General features: G+C 39.1%; 1 protein-coding gene and 1 long non-coding RNA gene across 3 annotated transcripts in view; both read right to left on the minus strand.

Moving 5' to 3' along the window:
* The window catches only part of LOC131748069 (uncharacterized), a 75,428-nt gene extending 60,383 nt beyond the window's left edge, over nt 1–15,045 (minus strand). Inside the window, exons 1-3 of the long non-coding RNA XR_010838713.1 lie at nt 14,760–15,045; nt 11,810–11,972; nt 4,263–6,040 (exon numbers count right to left, since the gene is read on the minus strand). This is a non-coding gene — a long non-coding RNA (uncharacterized lncRNA). The remainder of the gene's footprint in view (nt 1–4,262; nt 6,041–11,809; nt 11,973–14,759) is intronic.
* Nucleotides 15,046–18,692: 3,647 nt separating this feature from the next.
* BEX3 (brain expressed X-linked 3) lies at nt 18,693–20,271 on the minus strand. Of its 2 annotated transcripts, XM_059050528.2 has the most exons (3): nt 20,098–20,271; nt 19,636–19,713; nt 18,693–19,305 (listed from the first exon to the last, which is right to left on the minus strand). In XM_059050528.2, the coding sequence occupies exon 3, from the start codon at nt 19,275–19,277 to the stop codon at nt 18,939–18,941; it is 339 nt and encodes a 112-aa protein (XP_058906511.1). In that variant the 5' UTR covers nt 19,278–19,305; nt 19,636–19,713; nt 20,098–20,271; the 3' UTR covers nt 18,693–18,938. The 2 variants fall into 2 exon arrangements, with proteins under 2 accessions (XP_058906511.1, XP_058906512.1); XM_059050529.2 differs by lacking the exon at nt 20,098–20,271 and having other exon boundaries at nt 18,693–19,259.
* Between the last annotated feature and the right edge of the window lie 4,724 nt (nt 20,272–24,995).

Raw genomic sequence — 24,995 nt, forward strand, 5'->3', positions numbered from 1 at the left:
AGACCTGGAGTCTGTCATACAGAGTGAAGTAAGTCAGAAGGATAAAAACAAATACCGTATGCTAACACATATATATGGAATCTAAAAAAGAAATGTCATGAAGAGATTAGTGGTAGGATGGGAATAAAACACAGACCTACTAGAGCATGGACTTGAGGATATGGGGAGGGGGAAGGGTAAGCTGTGACGATGTGAGAGAGTGGCAGGGACATATACACACTACAAAATGTAAATTAGATAGCTAGTGGGAAGCTGCAGCATAGCACAGGGAGTTCACCTCTGTGCTTTGTGACCACCTAGAGAGGTGGGATAGGGAGGGTGGGAGAGGGAGGGTGACAAAAGAGGGAAGAGTTATGGGAACATATGTATATGTATAACTGATTCACTTTGTTGTAAAGGAGAAACTAACACACTATTGTAAAACAGTTATCCTCAAATAAAGATGTTAAAAAAATAAAAAATAAATGGCTTGTCTGATTAGGTCAGGCCCACCCAGATAGTCTCCATTTTGCAATATAACATACCATAATCATGGAAGTGATATCTCTTCATATTCATTGGTTCCACTCACACTCAAAGGTGAGGGGAGTATACAAGTTTGAGGATCATTGGACATCATCTTAGAATGCTGCCTACCACATGGAGTTTCAGACCAAAAAATGTTGTGCAACCTTTAATCAGTGATATCCAGCTTTAAACTGAGTTTTCTGACTCAAAGCTCAGGCTACTGGTATAGAACATCATATTGTTAGGGCTGAGGCCAGAACAGAGGGAGTGTCTCAAATGAGGTTCTATAGTCAGGGATATGTCTGGTCTCCTGACTCCAATTTCCTCTCCAACATCCACATTATTTTGCTCTGTACTATCTCTTCTACCTCAGAATCAATGGGAAACTGCTCTTCCTTTAGTGTCAAACTAGATGATAAACTAAGGGGACAGGAAAGCATACAGTTTAACAGGAGATGGAATGGTGATTTTCTTCTCTTTCCCCAACTTCCACAAGTAACTCATCCCATAATTCATAACTGGCACTAAAGCTAATACATTATGGGGATATATTTCAGCTCTTGCTACTACCTTTCCAAATGCTCTTTATGGCAGTAGTGCTCTTTGGATTAGGTTAATGTCATCTCTTCTCTGGAAGGGAGGAGCCCAGTGGGCCAGAACTGATGCGTGTTGAAGTCTTACTACGTCCCATATGTACTTTACAGGTTTTCTCATTTACAGCCCAGGACAGCACTGTGAGAAAGGTATCATGATAAGTCACAGATAACCAAGCTCAGGCTGACAGAGCCTCTGTCACCTTTTCAGATAAATGTCAGGATGGGATGAGGTCCCATCTCTTTCCCTCCCCACAGTATGACCAGGAGCTTCCAATTTAGAAGATGATAGTTTTATACTTCCCCAGTATTGTGCCCTTATGGGTACACACTCAACAACTTCTCTTGTTGAGGAAGATGATAGATGATTAAATCCTGCTCCTTGGACCAAGATGCCTAGCGGTGGGGTCACACAGATTGGCTGGTCCCTGAGATCACTCCCAGGCTCACTGATCCCACCCCACTGACATCAGGCTTGGGCATGTGATTAGATGTGGCCAAATATAAGATGAAATCAAATATGCCCCTTGAGTGGAAGTGTTAAGAACCATTGAGAGGTTCCATCAGTACTCTTTTTTTCCCTCTGCCTCAGAATGTCCCAGATTTCTTGTAAAGTAGTTTCACTCATCTAATCTTTCAGTAACACTAGAATATGAGAATTTAAGTGATGACAAGAATGCTGTGAAGAGAGAAGCTAAATGGCTTATACCCAAATTTGGCCTGATAGAAGATCAATTCAAATCTTATGCCCTAAAACTGAGTCAAAAGCCAGGAGAAGTTACGCATCTTACCCAGGGTCATACAGAAAATAGTTAGGGACCAACATTTCCTTCCTTTTGCTCCATTGCTTTCTCTAGAACACCCATCATAATGCTTGTGCTTCTCTGGGTGTTTATGTTTACTGAGCCACAAGATGAACTCACATACCCAGTTAGTGGGCATTCCTGATATTAACTCTCCAAGAGGGCCTCATAAGAGCTCAGTAAAGATACACTGATTCCACGGAAATGGGGTGACAATTTTTCCCCTAACCCACCTCCATTAGACAACTTTATAACACAAAAGTGGCACCAACTCTTAAACACAAGGTGGGTCTGTGTGAGTTATATTCCTTCTTGTTGTCATAGTTCCAGAAGCTCTTTAGGACATAGTTATGCTGTTTAGAGCTAGGTAGTTTAGGTTAAAGTAATCTTGGAAGCAGAAGTTAGGAAGTGGGGTAGGAAGGAAACTAACACTTCAAGGGCCTACTACTTGCCAGACAGTGTGTTAAGAACTCTACATACTGTTTTTATAACTTCTTACAATTGTTCTGTAAGTTAAGTATCAGTATTCCCTGTTACAACTCATTCCTCCTCCAAGGCACACTCTACCGAGGCTCAGAGAGGTTAAATACATTTTCCAAGGACATAGCTTGTAAGAGGCAGCATAATTATTCTAATCCAGGGTTGTTGGATTCCAAAGTTGGGTTCTATCCTGAATCTGTGCACATAGGGTGGGTAGTAATGTTCACCTTGCTCTAGAGCAGGTTTTCTCAACCTCAGCACTGTTGACACTTTGGGTCAGAGAACTCTTTGTTGTGAAGGCTGTTCTATGTATTGTGGGATGTTTAGCCTCTACCCACAAGATTTCAGTAGTACCCCCAGTTGTGACTACCAAAAATGTTTTCAGACATTTCCACATGTCTCCTGGAGCTGGGGAACAAAATCACCACCATTTGAGAACTACTGCTCTAGATATACATTTCTGACAGGTAGTTGGATACATGGGTCTGGAGACTAGAAAAAAGTCCTGAGATGAAGACAAGATTTGTAGGCTTAATGGGGCCTGGCATGTAATAGATGCCCCATAAATATTTGTTAAATAAATGCAAATGGCTTATAAAATTGAGAGTCGTCAAGCCTTTTTCTATACTTATACCAGTTCTACAAACTGAAGTAGGATCATTCTTATAAACTTTATCAAAATCTGTATCTTCAACCCAACATGTATTGCTTAGCTTTTGTTTCCCTTTGTGAAAGTAATGTATTTGAAATGGAAGAACATATCTAAGTGAGTTACACTACCACCAGGTAAAGCCAGAGCCAGAACTCAACATTTAGATGGTGGAACAAAAGAGGGAAGGTCCCGTGTAGCCTATATTTCTGTGACAGACGCCATGGTAACTACTTTAATGACATTAACATATTTGATCTTCACAATAGCCATTTAAGGTTTTATCACCATTTATGGATAAGAAATTCAAGGCATGGAGAGGTTAAGGAACTTGTCTAGGTCACACGGTTAGTAGGAGACAGAGGAATGGCCCTTCCCAGGACTGTATGGTATTAAAGCCCATTGATATTAACCACAAAGATATCCTACCATGCATCAACAGATACCTCTAAAGCCTTGCCCAGGGTCTGGAACTTGGTGACTTTTTAACTGAATTGAACTTAGATATAGTGACTGAATGTAGAATTCTTGTGAGCCTGCAGCATGACTCTTAAAATAATTCCTTGAACTTACAGGGAAAAATATCTCCCTTCTAGAAACTCAGTGTTTTTCTGAATAGAAATGACTTTATTCTCTGGCCCAGACCTAGCTGGCTGGGAGAAGAGGCTTCTGTGGTCCTCTTTGACAGGTGAGACCACCTCCTCTTTGGGCAGTGACTTACCCAAGGTCATCACAGAGTTTTGAGGTGAGGTTTGCTGCTGGGACCCAGGGAGATCTCCTGGCTGGTACTGTAGGGTCTTGTACAAAATACACAGAAATAGTTTTTGATCCTATGTAGCACCCTACCTTTCAAAGGTTCAGTGGAAAAGTATTTTCTTGAAGTTATCTGCAGGGAGAAGTAAGGGAATATGACAGCACATGGAACGAGAACAAACAGGATGATGACTTTCTTCCCTTTCCTCAGTTTCTCCAGGGGAGGAGAGCAGAAAACAGCAGGTTTTCCAGGGGCTCTCTCTTTGTCCCCTTTCTTACCCCTTTGCTCCAGCCCAGCCCTTTGTGACATTAGAGGAATGTAGACAGAAGCCAGGAAACTGGGGTGCCCTGAGACTGGGGACAGAAAGATGGGAGGTGCCGCAGTGCCATCACTCTACCCCATAGCAATGAAGCTCACACATAACACAAATATGTATTTTCCAAGTGAGACTAAGAGGAGTGAAGTGACTTACATACATGAACAGGGAGGTCTCCTGTCTCTCTTGATCCAGTGTCCAGTGTCCTGTCTGGCAGACAAGTGGCTTTGATCTCACCCTTCAGGATCTCAAATGAATCACTCTTCTCTCATGTGAAACAAGGAAAGAAGATAAGGGGACAGGAAAACATGGGAAACATGGGAAATGGAGTCAGTGGTGAGTTCATTCCCTTACCCCAAACTCCATTCATGGGGCACATGACTCAATTGAATGGAAATGGTGCAAACACCTTTTTTTCTCAGCCCTCAGGGCACTTATTCCACCACATGAAACAGTGTTGACTCACAGTCAAAATGGAAACGTGTGTGTATTTTCCTTCTTCTCTCCACATGCTCTCCAGATAATGCTGCCCCTCAAATATATTCACATCTGTAGTTCACACTCTCTTGCCCCTTCCACTACTAGTAAGGTAAAGCTCCACCAGATTCCTGACTCTCAGCAGATCTGTCCTCAAAAATTGTGAGTCCCTCTCCCTTTTTCCTTTGAATGCATGGCTTGGCCTCTGTCTTCACAGGTGCATTGAGGCTGGAAGGGAATGGGACCAAGGCCCTAAGTCAGACAGTGACTGTACCATCCTCACATTCCCAGGGTGCTGGATGCCTCCTGATGAACATCTTTCTGATCCCGGTGGATCACTCCAGGAGAGCAGGGAGGTGGTGGGATCCTCCTTTGGAAGAAGGCTGTTTCTAGGCAAGAATTAGAACTCAGAGGTTGTATTCAGTTCCAGCAGTTTTAGACATGGAGAGAGTCACAGAGTAAGGTTGTTCATGTGGTAGATTCTTTTGAAGGAATTAATTTAAGCTCCTGGCAAAGTGAAGGGAGCTGCCTCTGATGAGAGCCAGGCAAAGGGCTTCTGAGAAATGACCTCCTCTCCCTGAGACTAATTGGGGAGGAGGGTGGAAAGAGGACCCCTGGATGAGGTCTTTCCTTGAAGGCCCTGGGGGAAGAAGAACTCCATGTCTAGCATAATCCATCCAAAACAAGAGTAAAGATTTATAGTTTTTATATTTATAGTGAAGCCCAGAAGGAGATAACTACATGTGACAAAGCAGTGGCTGGACAATTTCTTTTCCCACCCCATATACTGGCAGAAAAGAATCACGAGTCATTTTTTCAGTACAAAATGGGAAACACCAAATAAATTAGTCAGTGAATAAAGTTTCTAGGGAAACTAGCAGTAGCTCCTCCACCCAAGGCTGAACTGGCAACCAAGACTCTGATAAGCAGCTCTGCATGCTAGGGTAATAATGGAAGTTTCAGAGGAGAAAAAAAAGAGGCAGGTAATAATGGAGGCAGGTAATAATGGAGCCATCCCATTGCCAGGTTAACAGACACTGAACTCCTCTGGTCAGCCTCCCTTTAAGCCTCTGGCCCGAATCACCCATCACTGTGAACTTAGACTGAGTGAAAGAGGAGACAACAACCCAGAGAGTTTGTGACTGTGGGACAGCTCCTCTTCCAACACTTTAAAATTATGGACTCCTTGCTATCGGCAGAGTGAAGAGAGGGCCTTCTCTGAGTGAAAAATCTGTCCATCACAATGGGTGGTTGGTCAGACATGATTCCCTATCACTTTTTCATGTTGTAGCTGATTCTCTCTTCTTTTCCTCATCACATTAGCGTCCCACAGGGCCTTTCAAATCTGGAAACAACTTCGGACAACTTAACTCCAGCAGATGCAGCCTCTCTAAGATGAAAGATTCTCAAAGTCTGTTGGTGTCTGCAGCTCTCAGAAAAAAAAAAAGAACAAAAAACAGGCTGAAAGAGAAGATCATGTAGTCCATTACCATCACCTTTTGGCATTGAATAGCTGGCTCTGGCTTTGCTCAAAGAACCACAGATCTCCACACCATGTGACATAAGCAGAAAACATAAAGATCAGCAAATATGCCTCTGTATATTTTTGTTATTATCTCCTGAAGTTTCTCATTTTGTACAGGTTTTGTAAGTAGCCTTTACTGTAAATACCCTATACTATGTGACAGGGATTGTGTTAAGTGGTCTACTTGCATCATCTAATCCTCAGCACAAGTCGTGAGGTAGGTATCACTTTTATACCTGTTTTACCGAAGAGGAAGTAGAGGCTGAAGGGGTTTGTCTGCAGCACCAGCTAATTGTAAGTGGCAAGGCTGGGACTCAAACCCACACCATATGACCCCCAGACACTCACTCTCCCCTTTGATGTTCCCTTGTGGGCATACAGTATGACAGTCCTTTGTGGTTCTGGGTGTACAACTTGGTGAGATGGAATGATTTCTCCTGGCTACTTCAAACTGCCCCTAGCTTAACATGAACTCCTTTGAGGCTGTAGCCTGGTGGAGAGTCAACACAACCAAGCCTCTTAACATTTCATAAGTAGCCTGATGACACACTTTATGTATAGAGTAGAGGAATTCTTTACACGTCAGCAAATAATGGTCTTCTTTTATTTTATTTTTTGAATATATTCTTCTTTGAAACACATTTCTTTGCAAGTTCATGTGGGAGTTATTTAAAAGATAACAAAATGTAAGTTCCTTGGGATTTTCTACAATATATAGGCAATCATGCATGTCATCTGCAAATAGGGACAGTTTTATTTCTTCCTTTATTTCTTCTTTTCTAATTTGTATGCTTTTCATTCCATTTTCTTGCCTTCCTGCAATGGATAGAACTCCCAACACTATGTTTAATAAGAGTGAAGAGAGCAGACATTCTTGTCTTGCACCCTGTCTTAGGGGAAAATATTCAGTCTTTCAGCATTAAGTACAGTGTTATCTGTAGGTCACTGTCAATACTCTGTAAAGTGGAGGAAGTTTCCCTCGATTCTTAACTTACTGAGAGTTTTTAATCATGAAAGGGTTTGGAGTTTGTCAAATGCTTTTTTTAAGTTTATTTATTTATTATTGTTGTTATTGTTATTTTTGTCTGCGTTGGGTCTCTGTTGGTGCACACGGGCTTTCTCTAGTTGCGGTGAGCGGGGGGCTACTTTTCGTTGCGGTGCACAGGCTTCTCATTGCGGTGGCTTCTCTTGGGGCGGAGCATGGGCTCTAGGCGTCCGGGCTTCAGTAGTTGTGGCATGCGGGCTCAGTAGTTGTTGCTTGCAGGCTCTAGAGCACGGGCTCAGTAGTTGTGGTGCACGGGCTTAGTTGCCCTGCAGCATGTGGGATCTTCCCGGACCTCGGCTCGAATCCATTTCCCCTGCATTGGCAGGCGGATTCTTAACCACTGCACCACCAGGGAAGTCCCTCAAATGCTTTTTATGCATTAATTGAAATGATATTTTTTTGGTGGATTACATTGGTTGATTTTTGGATGTTGAATCAGCCTTGCAAACGTAAAATAAACACCACTTGGTCATGGCATGGACACATCTACACCCCACATATTTTGATATATTATGTTCTTATTACTCAGGTCAAAGTATTTTATAATTCTCTTTGTGAGGTCTTCATTGATCCATGGATTATTTATAATCATGTTGTTTAAAATTCAAGTATTAGAGGATATTCTGATATCTTCATGTTATTCATTACTAACTTAATTCAGCTGCCAGCAGTGACCATACTCTGTATGACTTTAATCCTCATATTTTTTTAAACTTGTCTGTCTTAAGAATATGGTTGAATGTTTTTGAATATTCCATGTTTACTCAAAAATACTTATTCTGCTGTTGTTGGTTGGTTGAACTTTGTTCTACAAATTTAAATTAGGTCAAGTTAATAGTGTTGTTCAGGGTTTTTTTTAATTGATAGGCTTTATTTTTTTAGAGCAGTTTTAGGTTTACACAAACAGTAAATCAAAAGTACAGAGTTCCCATACACACCTTCTGCCCCCAACAGTTTCCCTAATATTAACATCTTGTATTAGCATGGTACATTTGCTACAACTGATGAGCCAATATTTTTTTATTTTATTATTTTATTTTTTATTGAGAGATAATTGACATTTAACATTATATTACTTTTAGGTGTACAACAATGATTATATGTATATACTGCAAAATGATCACCATGATAAGTTAACATCTGCTGACGAACCAACCAATATTGATGCATTATTATTAACTAAAGTCCAGAGTTTATATGAGTCCACTCTTTGTATTGTACACTCTATGAGTTTTGACAAACATATAATGACATTTATACACCATTGTAGTATCATACAGGATACTTTCAGTGCCCTAAAAATCTGCTGTGCTCCACCAGTTCATCCTTGCTTTCTTCTCCCTGGCCCCTGGCAACCATAGATCTTTTTACTGTCTCCATAATTTTGCCTTTTCCAGAATGTCATATAGTTGGAATCATACAGTATGGACCCTTTTCAGTTTGGCTTCTGTCACTTAGAAATATACATTTAAGTTTCCTCCATGTGTTTTTGTGGCTTGATAGTTCATGTAGTTTTATTGTTGAATACTGTTCCATTTATAGATGAACCAGTTTGTTTATCCATTCACCTGTTGAAGGACATCTTGGTTGTTTCCACACTTTGGCAATTATAAACTACTACAAATATTTGTGTGCAGATTTTCATGTGTTAATGTTCAGGTTTTTATATCCTTAATTTTTTGTCTACTTGCTCCATCAATTATTGAGAGAGGAGCATTGAAATCTACAAGTATAATTTTAGATTTGTCTGTGTATCTTTTCAGTGTTAGGATTTGCTCAAGCATTTTGAAGCATATTATTGGGTGCAGCATATTTAGGATTTCTATGACATCTTGATGAATTAATCTATCATTATAAAAATGTCTGTTTTTCTGAAGTAATATTGCTTGTTCTGAAGTATACTTTGTCTAATGTTAACATAACCACAAGCCTTTCTTGTGATTTGCGTTTTTCTTAATATACTTTTCTACCCATTGAATTTAGCCTATTTGTGTCTTTATATTTAAAGTCTATTTCTTTTTTTAAGATTTTTTGATGTGAACCATTTTTTAATGTCTTTATAGAATTTGTTACAATATTGCTTCTGTTTTATGTTTTGGTTTTTTGGCTGTGAAGCATGTGGGATCTCAGCTCCCCGACCAGGGCTCGAACCCACACCCCCTGCACTGGAAGGCAAAGTCTTAACTACTGGACCACCAGGGAAGTCCCTAAAGTCTATTTCTTGTAGAGCAAATATTTGAGTCTTGCCTTTTCATCCAGTCAGACAAGCTAGTCTTTTAATTGGAGTGTTCATAACACTTATGTTTAATGTACTTTTCAACACAATTTGGTTCAAATTTGATATTCTGCTATTTGTTTTCTATTTGATTTTGTCTCTTTTAAAATTTTTCCTCTTTTCTTGCCTTCCTTTGAATTACTTGAACATTTTTAGTAATTTATGTCATCTCCTCTGTTGGCTTGTTCGTACACTTTATTTTTACTAGTTTTGTGGAATTTGCATAATGTATATTTAACTTCTTACTATCTATTTTCAAATACTGATTTAGCAATTCACATATAAATGTAAGAACCCTACAATAATCATATTCCTTTTATTCTCCCTTATTGTGGTATTTTTGTCATATATTTTACTGGTATATATCATATAAATTCCATAATATATTTATATTAGTTTTAAAATAATCTTTTAAAAATATTTAAAACTGAGAAAAATTATATTTACTTACATATTTACCATATTTAGTGTTCTTTAGTCCTTTGTGCAGATTCAGTGCTCCATCTGGCATCATTTTCCTTCAGTCTGAAGTACGTTTTTTAAAATACTTCTTATATTGCTAGTCTACTGGCAACAAACTCTCTCAGGCTTTGTTGAATACTGAAGTATTTTATGAATATTTTCAAGGATATTTACATAGACATCAAATTCTAGTATGACAGGTTTTTTTTTTTTAAGGACTTCAAACATGACTTTCCTTTGTATTCTGGCTTACACTATTTCTGATAAGTAATCCATGCATGGTGACTTTTATGTTTGTTTTTCTTTCTGTTTTTTTGTCATACTTCTCCAGCTGCTTTTAAGATTTTATTACTACTTTTCAGATATTTTGTCATTACATGCTTTGGTGTGGCCTTATTTGTTTTTATCCTGCTTGGCTTCATTGAGATTCTTGAACCTCTGAGTTTTTAGTATATATATATGTATATATATACGTATATATATATATATATATATATATATAAGAAATCTTGGTATTGTCCCACAGATCACTGAGGAAGCTCTTAGTTTCTTTTGCTAGGCCAGCCAACTCAATGACCTTTTATTTTGCAGTGTCGAGTCTACCATTAACCTCAATGAATAAAATTTTCATTCAGAAATTGTATTTTTAAATCTCTCAAAGCTTCACTTGGTAGCCTTTATATCTGCTATTTAACTCCTTATTATATTAATATTTTCCTTTAAATCCTTGGGCACATTTATAATAGCTCTTTTAAGTCTTTGGATGTTAACCTCAACTTAGATGCTGCTATAATTTCTGGGCTGTTTATATTGACTATTTTTCCCTCTTGATTATTGGTCATATTTTCCTACTGTTTTTGTATTGCTAGAAACTTTTTATTAAATGCTGGACATTGTTAATTTTATGTGGTTGAATATCAGGATTATGTTTTCTTCCTTTAAAGGGTGCAGGATTCTGTTCTGGCAGGCAGATCATCCTAACTCTTTTGAGGCTTATTTTTAAACTTTATCAGGCATGTTTACGGTATGTTTTACTCTAGGGTTATTTTATTACTAATATTAAAATATTTTCCTTCCAAGGACTCTACTGAATGCTCCCAGTATTCAGGAGGACTCTGCAATTTGGCTGATGACAACTGAATGATTTCCCACCTGTGCAAGCTCTGAAAATGTTTCAACCTGCAGCTCCCCAGTTATTCAATAGTTGTTATTTCCTGGGTTCTATATATGTGATAAGGTCAAATATGTTAAGAATTTTGTAAAATCTTTGAGGTCCTTACTGATATTTTTTGAAAATACTATTAGTTACCCCCCCCCAAATCCCTTGTATTATTCTTTCTCACTACAATTATGCATTTTTCTACTTGTCCTGGTATTCTGATTTTTATTTTTTGCTTTATGCCTTTAGGTGCATATAAATAAAGGATTAGGATACCATCTGGTGGATTGATCTTTTCTCTTTATTAAATGTCCCTCTTTATCTATACAAATGTCCATTGCCTTAAATTCCACCTTGCTTGATATTTAAAAAGTGGTACCAGCAGTCTTACAGATACAATTTGCATAATATACCTTTCAACATTCTCTTGGTTTCACCCTTTCTCTGTTCTTATATTCAACGTGAATCTTATATAACCATCTCGTAGTTTTATTTTACTGGAATACTGAGAGGCCGAGTGGAGATTTAGACCCAATTAGAAGTGACAAGTTCCAACACCCGGACTCTTAGAGCCTGAGCTGTATTGTTTCCCTGAATATTGCAAGTCCTCTCTCTTCTCGGTCTCCATGCTCCCCTTGGCTGATCCCATTCACTTCTGCAGTTGTCACTACAATTCCACATGTCTAGCCCAAACTACTCTTTGGCCCTACAGACTTTCATTCAATTCTTTAATGGAACTTCCCTCCTGAATGTCCCAAACTTACCTCAGTCTCAACAGGTCCAAAATTTGTTCCACCATTAATCAAGATTAACACTGTTTCTCTGTCTCAGGCTTCCAGCTCAGTGATGTTCAAGCTGCAATGCTGACTCTGGTCACAAAGGTGACCCTTTACTTTTAAAGTTTCTTCAATAGACATCCAAGTTTTGCTAAAAGAGAAAACTAAATCTGTCATTATTTTTAAAAACAAGTTAGGATATATTATCTACCCCACAGTACCTATTCAGTTTTGAAAATGTATATGAATCAAAGAGATTGACAAAGTCTACTTGGCACGTTCTTTCCCACAAAATATGCATTCATACAACAAATGCCTATCTTCACCCATTGCTGACAGGTGACTTAATTTTCTCCTGGAAAGCTTTTCTCTGTGCCCTTGCTTCTACTTCTTCATAGTTTCTGCTCTCCCCTAATTTCATCGTCTTCACAAGTTGGACTTAACATGATTACCTCTCCAGTCAGAGACTCCCATTTTTTTTTTCCTTTTTGCTTCCCAACATCGATTGCCTGATTATCTCTACTATGCCCAGTTTTATTCAATGTGAGAGAAAATACAATTCCTCTTAGAAGAAACAGTGGGATTCGGATTTGCTGCTACTAAAATATGTTTCAAAGCAACAACATTTTAAAATTGTATTTAAGAAGATAGGTGGCTGTCTCCGGGTGTTCCTTAACTCCTTGGACTTAACAAGATTACCTCTCAAGTCCTCAGTATTAGGGACTCCATTTTTTTTCCTTTTGCTTTTTCCCCCCCAACATCGATGGCCTGATTATCTCTACTATGCCTAATTTTATTCAATGTGAGGGGAAACCCGTCTCCCTTTAGAGGAAACAATCGGATTGGAATTTGCCACTACTAAGATATCTAAAAAACAGCCATTTAAAAATTATATTTAAGAAAATAGGTGGCTGTTCCAATCATTGCTTTAATGGATTAGGTATCTGTTTTATTGAGAGGCTGAGAGCACTGATTCTGGACCCAGTAGTTTGGGCTATCTCCTGGTTTTAAAACTTACTATCCATACAACTACAGGTAATTTGCTTTATCTCTATGTGCCTCAATTTTCTCCTACGTAAAATGGGTATATTGATAGAATAGCCCTCACAGATTTCTTCTGAGGAATGGATTTAGTACCTGTAAATAGCTGAGAACACTGTCTCTAATATGGTGCATGCTAAAAGTATGTTATGAATATTGTTATTATTACCATTTTTCTGCATAGTCCAAATTAACATGATGACATATATATATTCAGAATTGTTTTAATAGCAATAATATTATAACTGTACAAAAAATAAAAATCTAAAAACCAGACATTGAAGTAAATAACAGCAGAAAAATTACCTTTTATCACACATCATTCCTAAATGTCATTAGTTGTGAATTCCTTTATGCCTTTTTCTACTTTTATATGCACATTCCCATATATAATTATATACCTTAGGTTTTTTTTTTATTAGAGTACCTGTAACATACACCATTGATTCAGAAACACTTTTTTGAGAAAAAAACAAAACCCATCACATAAAATCTGCACATATATTTTATGACGTATCCCAGTGTGAGAAATGTTGAAGATTTTTTAAAAATTCATGTTAACATAGAGTAAGACAATTTAGGTCATATGATATATGCGTTGCTAGGATCTCTGGCATTTTCATGTATTTCCTTGTAGCCTATTTCTAGGCATGTTTGTATTCAATGTAATTGTGTTTCCACTATGCTACCAGTGGTTCTCAGGTGTTAATGTGCATTAGAACCTCTCAGGGGAACATGATGATAATAATGTATGTTTTGGGGCCCAGTTGGAAGTGTGTTTGATTCATGAAATCTGGCGAGAGGTGCCAAAGTCTACATTATTAGCAAGAGAGACAGAAGATTCTGAAGCACGTAGTCTTTGGGGAATGCTTCCAAAAATCACTGATACATACAGACAAGGACTCCCTCCTAGACCAAAACTTTACTCAGGCTCCTCTGGCCTTCTTTTCAATGAGGTCTTGTCCTTGGTTCTGGCCTTGGCCTGGTAAGCCCAGTTTTAGCAAGAAATTCTGGTTAGACAATTTATCAAGAATTCCCCCAACCTTGATATCTAATCAAGCTTGATACATAACCAAGTTCCTCTTCATAATTTTCCATCCTCTCCCTCACCCTTCCCATTGGCCATAAATCCCTGGCTGTCCCTATTGTATCTGGTGTTGAGTTCAATTTCTCTCCTTTATTGCAATAGTTTTGATCCTTATTGCAATAGTCTTGAGTAAAGTATTTCTTGCTGTTTTTAATAAGTAATAGTGTTCAAGAAGCTGGAGAAAAGACTGAAGGTACTTAGTGGAGACATGGAATACAAAAAATATAAAAATGACCCAAATTGAACATCTAGAAATAAAAACTACAATGTCTGAAATGAGAAATATGTTAGATGGGGTTAATGGCAGATTAGATGTTGCAGAAGATTAGTGAACCTGAAGACACAGCAATTGAAACAATTCAAAATGAAATACAGAGAGAAAATAGACAAATAAATGAACAGATCTCTTAATCCCATACCCCTATTTTATAGCACAGGGAATTATATTCATTATCTTATAATAACTTTGAATGGAGTATAATCTGTAAAAATACTGAGTCACTATTCTGTATACCTGAAACTAATATAATATTGTAATTCAACTGTACTTCAATTTAAAAAATGAACAACCATTACTGAGTTGTGGGACAACCATACTGATAATCATTTTAAATGGAAATGGTCTAAGCTCTCTAATGACATGACAGTGATTGTCAGAGTGGATAAAAGACTCAGCCCCTAATATCTGAATGTTATGGAGAAGAGAGACCTGGCTGCACACACAAAAAATCATATACACATGCTGAGAAAAAGATCTTTTTGCTAAAAATATACATACCACGGTCCAAGCATCATTAAGATAGTACTCACCTAAGCTAGTACAATTCTAAGTCAGGTAGAGGATAAAAATGCACACCTCTATAGGAGACAAACTGGGACACTGACGTGTTTAGAGAAATCTGTAATGATGGAGGGTGGAGGTGGCTCACCACGGCACAGGAATGGAGTGGGCTTCTGACACAGTTTGGATGCTACTTCCAACAACTGAGGGGAATCTGAGGGATTTGGGTCCTGCAAGTGCAGATGAACATAAGAAGTAGGTAAACATAGCTCACACCCTCTTTACCTATTTTAGTTCTCTAGGCAGCTCTGGAAATTATCTCCATTTTACCAATGAACAGAGTGAAATAACTGAGGCACTGTCATGGTAACAACCACCATTTATATTACTAGCTAAATGATTCAGAAGTAATTTGAAATTCATTATTCTCGTTTGTTGTTGCTTTTTCATCAAGTTCTTCACCGTCTTTGATTGACACATTTAGTTTGCTTCCTTTTTTTTTTTTTGGCTGTGTAGCATGCAGGATCTTAGTTCCTGACCAGGGATAGAAACTGGGCCCTCTGCAGTGGAAGTGCGAAGTCCTAACCACTGGACTGTCAGGGAATTCCTGCTTCCTCTTTCAAAAATCAAACTTTAATATAATTAGAGATTAAGTAATACTTGTTGATTTAGGAAAAATAGATAAAACTTAAAACTCATCTATGCACATGTGATCTCAGTAAACAGGGTGTTGCAAGTAATATTTAAAATTTTTCTTAATACATTTTCTCTCTGTTCCAAAGCAACAATAAAACCACTTTAGGATGCATATTTTATAGTCAGAAACACAATAAAGCTCTTTCCATTTGTGGGAAAATGATTTTTTTAAATTGGCATACATCTGAAGATTTCTGTCTTCATATGAAATTCACCAGTTTATTTTTACTAAATGGAAAATATTTTCCATCAGTTACAAGTGAAAGAATAAATTTCTAAACAGGCTAATTGTAACTTTTAAAACAATGTTTTGGGGAAAATTAAATATACAAATAAATGTTAAGATTTTAAAATTCATAGGGATGCCTTATTTATTTGGTTATGCATGTTTATATTACTCAGAAAGCACTTCGTCTGGGTGCACAAGATAGCAACGACATTACATGCCATATGCTTGAAAATTTAAAATGGGATCTTTCTAAACAAAATCAGCATGTTTATTACATGAAATATGTGATATCAGGGAAGAAGACAGTGAATAGACATAGGATTTTGTCCATTTCATTCAAGTAATCCAGTCCTTTTTCTACTCTCAGGACAACTTTTAGTTTTCATATATAAATAGTTCCGTTCTATTAAGTAAATGTATTCACTTAATATTCCCAAAGTTGCCAACTGAGAGTGGACCTGCTGAAACATGACTGTTATTTTCACAGTTTTGAAAGTTGGTCAAATGTGATCCAATTAGCTTTAAGGAGAAGAGAGGAGACATAAAAAATAAACATAGCAAGTTAAACATGTCTCCTTGGCAGGGGCTTTGAAAGAGGCAGTATTCCTCTTAAGAGGCTCTGAGCCTTGTTTAATCATGACTAAATATAGGATGATGACAGAAAATTTTACAAGTACTTTCTTTGGATGATTGGATTATGGTTTTGTTTATATTTTTCCTTATATTTTCTGCATAATCCAAATGTCTAATGACCTTGTATTACACAAATAATTATAAAAAGAATTTCATTTAGAAATGTTCCTCATAGGAACTTTTAAACATGCCAGTGTAAAGAAATAAACAACTCACAAAGACTCAATGTTAATTTTTGTTATATGTTATTTTACATAAACTATAATTGCTAAAATCTTTAATAATAAAAATTAAATGCATTATTATATTATTAAATATCTACTACATCAGACACTGTGCTGGAAATTGAGCTCCAGGGTGATTAAGACAAAATCATTGTTGTAAAAGGGCACAGGCTTGCATAGAAAAGATAATGCCTAATTTATTTAATAATTATATAATTATTCATTTATTATTAATAATAGATTCATAATAATGCATTAATTTAACAGGATATTTGGAAAGATTAAAAAACAGTACTGGTTTAACAACAAGGTCGTACTGTATAGCACAGGGAACTACATTAAATATCCTGTGAAAAACCGTAATGGAAAAGAATATTTAAAAAGAATGTATAAAAATAAGGTACTGGTTTAAATATAGACAGATATTGATTGTTGAATGCAATCTAATTTTAGAAATATTAAAATTTGGAAAGGTATATTCCTTGTGAAATAAGTAAGGTAATTTAGATCACAAGGTTTATAAAACGGTGTAATCATTGTCAGTGTTTCTCCATGCCTATGCTGGCAAAACTGAGATGCATTAGGATCACCTGAGGAATTTTCAGAACAGTAGTTACTGATCAGGTGATTCAGGGTGACAATGGGAGGTGGGAGTGGAAAGGGCACCCGCGTGTCAGCGTTTTTAACATTTCCCTCAGGTGATTATAATGGAAGTAAGGGGTCTGCATAAACACTGGCACATACAAGGTTTTCAAAACAAGATTGCAGATCTTGGGTTAGAGACCTTCCTTGCTATGTTCCTTTGGAAATTAAGAGTAATACTTTACAGGTAAATAGTTACTTGCTTAGGCCACTTAATTAAGAACAGTCAGGAACAGTATTGAGTTTGGTTCTGAAGTCCATTATAGTTAATCAATTAAAATACTTAATAATTAAATATCTACTATGTTAGACAATACACTAGAAACTGAGCTCCAGGATTATTAAGAAAAAATCATTGTCTTCATAGGGGCACACAATCACATAAAAATGATAAAGCCAGACATTCAAAACAGTTTTTAGAACTTACAAAGCAGTTTCATGTTTCATGTATGGAAGGGATAGAAATGGGAAAGGAGTGCATTTCAGCTTTAAAATGTGTTCCTCTAACATAATTTACATGGCTTGTGGGTCTGTTAAACTGGTTGGGCAGGCCTACCCAGACTCTTTTCTGAGAAAAATCCCCCACATAGGGTAGAAACACAGGCAAAACAAAGCTTTCAGACTGTGTTTTGGAGGTTTGAGGTAGTACAATTCTGGGCATCCAGATGTGTCTCCTGAGCTGGGCCCCAGTGCATTCATGTCTGAGTTTTCAAAAGGAGGAGCATAAAAATAAAACCAAAAGGGCTGTTTTGACAGAACCAACATAAGAACAAGAACCATGGGAATGGTACTCTCGGGACTATAACTCCAAAGTGAGGATAAAAGCCTTCTTCACACTTTTATAGAGGTCAAAGGGGGGATTTATCTCACCAGGGACTGCAGAGAGATCAGTGGGGTTTTGTTACCTTGTGGACTCTAGCACACCAGCAACAGGAACAGAAACAGGAGCCAGCAAAAGGGAAAGTATACCCAACTAATACAGCAATAATCAGGTGAGTAGGGGTACTGCAAATATGATCAGAATGACAGGGTGGAACCCACCTATTTTGCTCTCTGGACTAGTGAGCCTGGGTGAAAACTCCCTTTAGTACTTCCCAAGTATCTGATGAGGGCCAGGGTCCTGCTAAATGCTGGGGAGTTGCCTAGGAGGCAGCCCAACATAGTTCCACACCTCATATATTCCACTCAGCAGCCCTGTAAGGCAAGCATTATTCCCCATTTCACAGAAGACTGACTCTTTACAGGAATGTATCGGTAATAAAGAGGGGGTTTACTTCCAGTTAAGACTGGAAGATGCTTAAAGTTCACTTTTAAGTTTGCTGAACCAGTAATTATTTTGTACATTCAAACTCACTGAAACACCGTTTTCATTGCTTCTAAAACTCCAGATAAAGGGGAAAAAGTCACATATTATCCAACCATAGAGAAATGTGATCCAATTAACATCCTGGGATATTTGATTTCAGATTTTTGGAGGGTTCATATTATATATATATACATATATATATATATAAATGAGACAATAATAAATGTATAGATTGATTTTTAATTGCTTTATTAACTTTACATTTTTCCATGCAAATGGGTGAAACTCTACTGTTGACAGAAACTTAGATTGCGTGACAAGGCAATCTCCAATTAGATGCTGGTAACACAAGAACCCACGTGACACATGGAAATTACATAAGGTTCACAGCAAACGGATCAGTAAAGGCATATCAGGAAAACGCAAAGGAGAACAACAGTGGGAATCACAGTATTAATCTCATGGAAAATGGCAGGAGTCAAGGCATAAGGCAAAATTCATCATGATGGTCATGGTGATTAGAGAGCTCCCCCATAAGGATACGCAGACAATTCCTCAATTGCAGCTCCCTAAGTTTTCTCCTGATTTCTCTCATCTCCTCCATGAACATTTCCATATCATCTCCATCTCCACCCATCCCATCGTTGACCTGCCTATTGGGTATGGCCCATCGGAAATTAGGGGCAAGTCGGCGTGCCTGTCCCCGTCTATTATTTCCTGCTGGTTGGTGGCCTTCGCCCCCTCCCAAAGGGTGGTCTTCCTCTCCATTCTGCACGGGCTGCTCCATTTCTTCGTTTTCCTGGTGGATATTTGCCATGATGAGATATTTTTCCCTGGTTATTTTTCTTTGAACAAGTAAGACAAAGGCAAGGAGAGAGACTGAATGCTTGGTGCAGTAACCAGCAGGATTCAGAGCCCTGATATCAAAGACTTTTAAAATTTATTTTTTTCCACCTCAGGAGCCTCGTGCGCCTTCTAGGGAGCCTCCAATTTGAGCCCCTTCCCCAGCTCTCTCCTTTTCTCTCCCTCCCCCAAACCCAAAGCCCACCATTTTTCTTTTCCCAGGATTCTTTCCCAGAGCGCACCAGGCACCAAAATGGAGGACGGGGGATAGGGCCTGGGGGAATTAGGAAGGGGTCTCAGACTAGCTTTGCACCAGCACCCCCCGCACCGACCTGGGCCTATCCTCGCTGTCTCCTGCTCCTCCTGATTCTCGCCACGAGTGCGCCGCCGCGACGCCTAGTCCCGCAGACCTGCAAAGGGGCGGGGTGGGAGCAGGGGGCTGCTGCAGCCGGGCGCTCGGCCCCTTCCCGGCCCCACGCCCCCGCCAACCCGTCCCTCCCCGCGTCCTCCGCCCCCACCCTCAGCCGCTCCCATCCCCGCCCCCCTCCCGGGTTCACCATTGCCCTGCAGGAACTCAGGAATGATTTCCCATCGCTCTTAGTTGCTCTGCTGCCCTCCCTGGAACCCTGCCGTCCCTGCACCCCCACCCAAGGGGGCCCCCATTTCTGTTCCCAAGAAAGCCGAGGCGTGGAGAGAGCCCGCCAGGACCCGCCGCGCTGAACCCCTGCGCCGGCCTCTGGGGTTGGCTGGCCGCTGCAGCCCTGGCGTTAGCGCGCGGGCCCCGGGGCCCTTACCTGCTCCACTTCCCCTGGGCCCGATGCCAGCCCGCCGTGCGCAGGGCAGCGGGGAGCTGGTACCCAGACACGAGTGACGACTGCACCAAAGGCTGCGTCGCTCTGCAGCTCGCGGTCACGTGAGGGCTTCGCGTCACCGCCGAGCTCTCCCCCAACCCCTGCGGCCGGTGCAGCAGGAGCGCCCCCCTCCAGCCTAGCGCACACACACAGACAGCCCCCTCCGCCTGTTTGTGCGCAGAGCCACAGCGCGCATCGCTCTGTCACTCATCTTGCTCCTCTCCAATCTGAGAGCCCACAAGTGGCATCACCTCCCTGCGGTTGGAGTTTGCCCTTCTCTGGTTACCAGGGAGGGTCTGCAACACCCTCCACCTCTCCCACTCCCACCCCAGGCTTTGGCGTTGGCTTTTCCTGCTCTCTGCTCTCGCTAACCGCGGGGCCTCCTGCCCCCACTCCCTTGCCACACACAGGCTGCATGTGCACAGCCACCATTGCCCACCATGTCCCCTGAATTCATACCCTTCTAGGAAATTTAGATTGAGGGCTGGGATGAGGAGGGAGCAAGGGACTTGTCAGAGAGACGAGGAGAAGTGGGCTGTATAATATATATCCTTCCTAATAATTTCTCTTTATTTCCTTTTTAAGAAAATAAGCGCGCCATCAAAAAATTAAAAATTATGAGGTTTCATTTTTTAAAGAAATGCTTCATCTTGCGGGATGAAAAAGCCTCATTGTTTGATTACATTCACCTATACCACCCAGAAAATATTTTCTCTGGGCTCCACACATCAACAACACTTTTGAAACATTTTATTTTATTTTGAAATTTTGTTTTGAAAAAATACAAGCATCTTCCTGAATACAGTTGGTATTTTCAAAATGATCTGTAAAGTAAATCTTCAGGTAGAATTCCAGTTGTCAGACCTTGGCCATTTTATGTAAATGTAATGTGATGTTCTTGATACCACAGTCTTTGGAGAAAAGGAGCCTTTTTATTTTCTGCTTTCCTTTCCAAACCTTCCAAACCACTCCTACACATATCTCGTTAGAATGATCTCAGAAGTTAAGTATAAAATAGGTAAAAGTTCCAAAGACATTTGCTTTTTAATGTGAATGTTTCCAAAAATATTAGAAATAAGCATTAAGTATGAGAAGCAATTAAACTTGAAACTCATCTTGAGTGTAACTGTTCCTTTTTTCAACTTGAGATAACTGAAAACTTTCTTTTTTATCACGGTTAGAAAATAGAGATGTCTTTAGGAAAGTGGCATTATTATTTTAAAAAATTAAAAAGTGTTGGTTGTGTTAAAGGAACTGAAAGAGTTATATGTACTGAGTCAAGACAGGCCAGGCAAATTCTTACTGCCTCTAGTTTTGGCTCCAAACTACTATGTAATCTCCTACCCTGCTAAACTAGCTGGGACATTGAATAAAGAAAGAGTATATGCCTACTGCATATGTAGTTTGAAATATATAAAATTATATATATGAGATATTAAAAAATATTGACATATAGCTCCGAAAGCTCAAATTACAAAATAATTGTCTTTTAAAGGAATGCTAGTGATTCCCGGATTCTGTCTCACTGTTAGCAACTCTTCGTATAGATAACTCTATTAATGATATCCACTGGAAGGATGCTGATTAGAGGCATGAGCTGTAGTATCAGACATGTCTGGGTTTAAATCGTGTTTCTGCTACTTACTTGATGTATGACTTTGGGTCAGTTACTTATCAAGGTCTCTGTGCTTCCTCTGTGAAACAGGGGTTGTTAGAAGAAATAAATCACATATTTCAAGTATGTACCACAGACCCTAAAGAACCATCAATGAAAGTTGATTCATTACTTTTTTTTACATTATTAGACGGTTTGTAACAAGATTTGAAGAGTATGCAAAGCATAGGTCTGTCCTTAGCTAGATCCACTTGTCTTTAAAATCTGTGAGAGCCCAAAACACATCTGCTGTCTTCTACTTTGCAAAGTCAGTGACTTATAGAATGCCTTGTACCAAGTAGGTGATTGGTGAATATTTGTTGACTGATACATCCACTACTAAGGCTAATAAATTGCTTTTCATTCAGAGGACTGTATTTAGAGCAATATGGAAAAGCTTTCATGAAAATTAGGAATTACCTAGAAAGAATCCGCTGGAAGTAGACAAACCACTATGACATAACCATTGAATACAAAGTTTAAAAAGTGGATTTTTAGGGCTTCCCTGGTGGTGCGGTGGTTGCGAGTCTGCCCACCGATGCAGGGGACACGGGTTCATGCCCCGGTCCGGGAAGATCCCACATGCCGCGGAGCGGCTGGGCCCGTGAGCCATGGCCGCTGGGCCTGTGCGTCCGGAGCCTGTGCTCCGCGACGGGAGAGGCCACAACAGTGAGAGGCCCGCTCACCACAAAAAAAAAAAAAAAAAAAAAAGTGGATTTTTAGTTCTCTCAGTGGCTAAATATTTTGCTATTATATTTTTGACCCATCTTGGATAAGTCTTTTGCTTGAAACCACCAAATTTTCTTGGATGGAAAACATGCATCTGTATGTTTTTCCAGATTAGATGTTATGCTACATAGGAGATTAGTTGTAATGAAGTGCTCTTTTAAAGAGAGGTGAAAATTTTCCTGGAAATGATGTTATCTTCACTAAAATGCTGTGAGGTATTGATTGAGATCTTTTCTTGTCCTTGGTGTTTTCTGAGGAGTTGAAGATAACAACCTATTGAGAACAGAATTTTTTAATTTCTAAGGCTAAGTTAGAAGGACACAAGAGTCTTAGTTTGGCACTCCTGTGCCCTGAAGGACAGAGAGAGGGTGAACTGGTTTGATGGCTTTTACCCTAAAATAATAGAAGAGTAGTGTAATACTGGGAAGGAGGAGACTGGGTTCATGTTTGGGGAAGTGCAGTATTCGTGAAAAGAACCTATTTCCTCTCCTTATCTCCTGTAATTATAGTGGATGGTGGCACTTGATTGGTTCCCTTCCCCAAAGCCAAGGGAGTGGGATCCCAAAAGAACTGTACATAAAATTTAGGTATATCTACAAAATGTTAAGGTTCACTTATTCCTTTGCTGGATATCTGCATTACCATTGGGATTTTGAGCTACCCAGATGCTATAGGAGACTGGAAAGAACATTTTGGAGAGATGATGTGGTGGTGTGGCCAGGTAGAGAAAGGGCTAAGATTGACCTCCTACCAAAGTTCCCAATTCTGGAGAAGCATGAAATATAAATCCCACCATGCCTACAGGTTCCAGAGTTGGGGAGCGGGGAGTTATTGAGATACAGATTTACCAGTAACTGATACAGAGTAGGGCAAAGAGACTTATGAATCATAGGAAAGCCATGTGAAGGTTATAAGAGTCACATGCAAGATATGGCCCAGTCTTCCAAGGAGACACTTGGAAGGAAGCTGCTTGGATGTGAGTCCTTATCAGCAGGTTCTCTAGAAATCAGACTTGAGCTTCAGTGATGATTAATAACGTGGGAATAGCAATCTTACCCTAGGTATTCACATAAAGAGTTGTCTTTTTATCCGTCTTCAAACTCTCAAGTCATCTGAGTAAACACAGGGAAGGAGGGTGTGATTGTTAATTTTATATGTTCACTAGGCCATTGGATGCCCACATATGTGGTTAAATAATATTTCTGGGTGTGTCTGTGAAGGTGTTTCTGGAAGAATTTAGCATTTAAATTGTTGAACCAAGTAAAGCAGATGGCCCTCCCCAATGTAAGTTGGCATCATCTAATACCATTGAGGACCTGAATAGAACAGAAAGGCAGAAGAAGATTGAATTCATTCTCTGCCTGATTGCTTGAGCTGGGACTTTGATATCCTGCCCTTGGTGTTCCTGGTTCTCAGGACTTCTGATTCAGACTGGCACCTGCATGTCAGCTCTCCAGCTCTCAGGTCTTTGAAGTATACCATTGGCTTTGCTGGCTCTCCAGCTTGTAGACAGCATACCATGGGACTTCCCAGTCTACATAACCATGTGAACTTGTAATCAATCAGTCTATAAACCTTATAATCAATAAAACTATCTATCTAGAATCTAAATGATAGATAGACTCAGATAGATAGATAGATAGATAGATAGATAGATAGATAGACTTTAGATAGAAAGGTAAATCTCATAGAGGTATGAGGAGGACTCTGAATCAAAAGTGATATTGGTGTTTTAAAATACATAGAACCAAGAAGAAAACTGCTATATATAGAAAGGTTAAACAACACGGTCCTTGAGGTGGATGGACCTAGAGTCTGTCATACAGAGTGAAGTAAGTCAGAAAGAGAAAAACAAATACTGCATGCTAACACATATATATGGAATCTAAGAAAAAGAAAAGGTCATGAAGAACCTAGGGGTAAGACGGGAATAAAGACACAGACCTACTAGACCATGGACTTGAGGATATGGGGAGGGGGAAGGGTAAGCTGTGACAAAGTGAGAGAGCGGCATGGACATATATACACTACCAAAGGTATGGTAGATAGCTAGTGGGAAGAAGCCGCATGGCACAGGGAGATCAGCTCAGTGCTTTGTGACCACCTAGAGGGGTGGGATAGGGAGGGTGGGAGGGAGAGAGACGCAAGAGGGAAGAGATATGGGAACATATGTATATGTATAACTGATTCACTTTGTTATAAAGCAGAAACTAACACACCATTGTAAAGCAATTATACTCCAATAAAGATGTTAAAAAAAAAGAAATTAGAAACTAAAAAGTAAAAAGAAAAATAAACAAGATCCTGCTGTACAGCACAAGGAACTATATTCAATATCCTGTGATAAAACATAATGGAAAAGAATATGAAAAAGAAAGTATATATATATATGTATAACTGAGTCACTTTGCTGTACAGCAGTAATTAACAGAACATTGTAATTCAACTATGATAAAAA

Source organism: Kogia breviceps, chromosome X (assembly GCF_026419965.1).
Source record: "Kogia breviceps isolate mKogBre1 chromosome X, mKogBre1 haplotype 1, whole genome shotgun sequence".
NCBI lineage: Eukaryota > Metazoa > Chordata > Mammalia > Artiodactyla > Physeteridae > Kogia > Kogia breviceps.

Coding starts and splice junctions, on each gene's coding strand:
- BEX3 (XM_059050528.2), bottom strand. CDS start 19,277: ATGGCAAATATCCACCAGGAAAACGAAGAAATGGAGCAGCCCGTGCAG.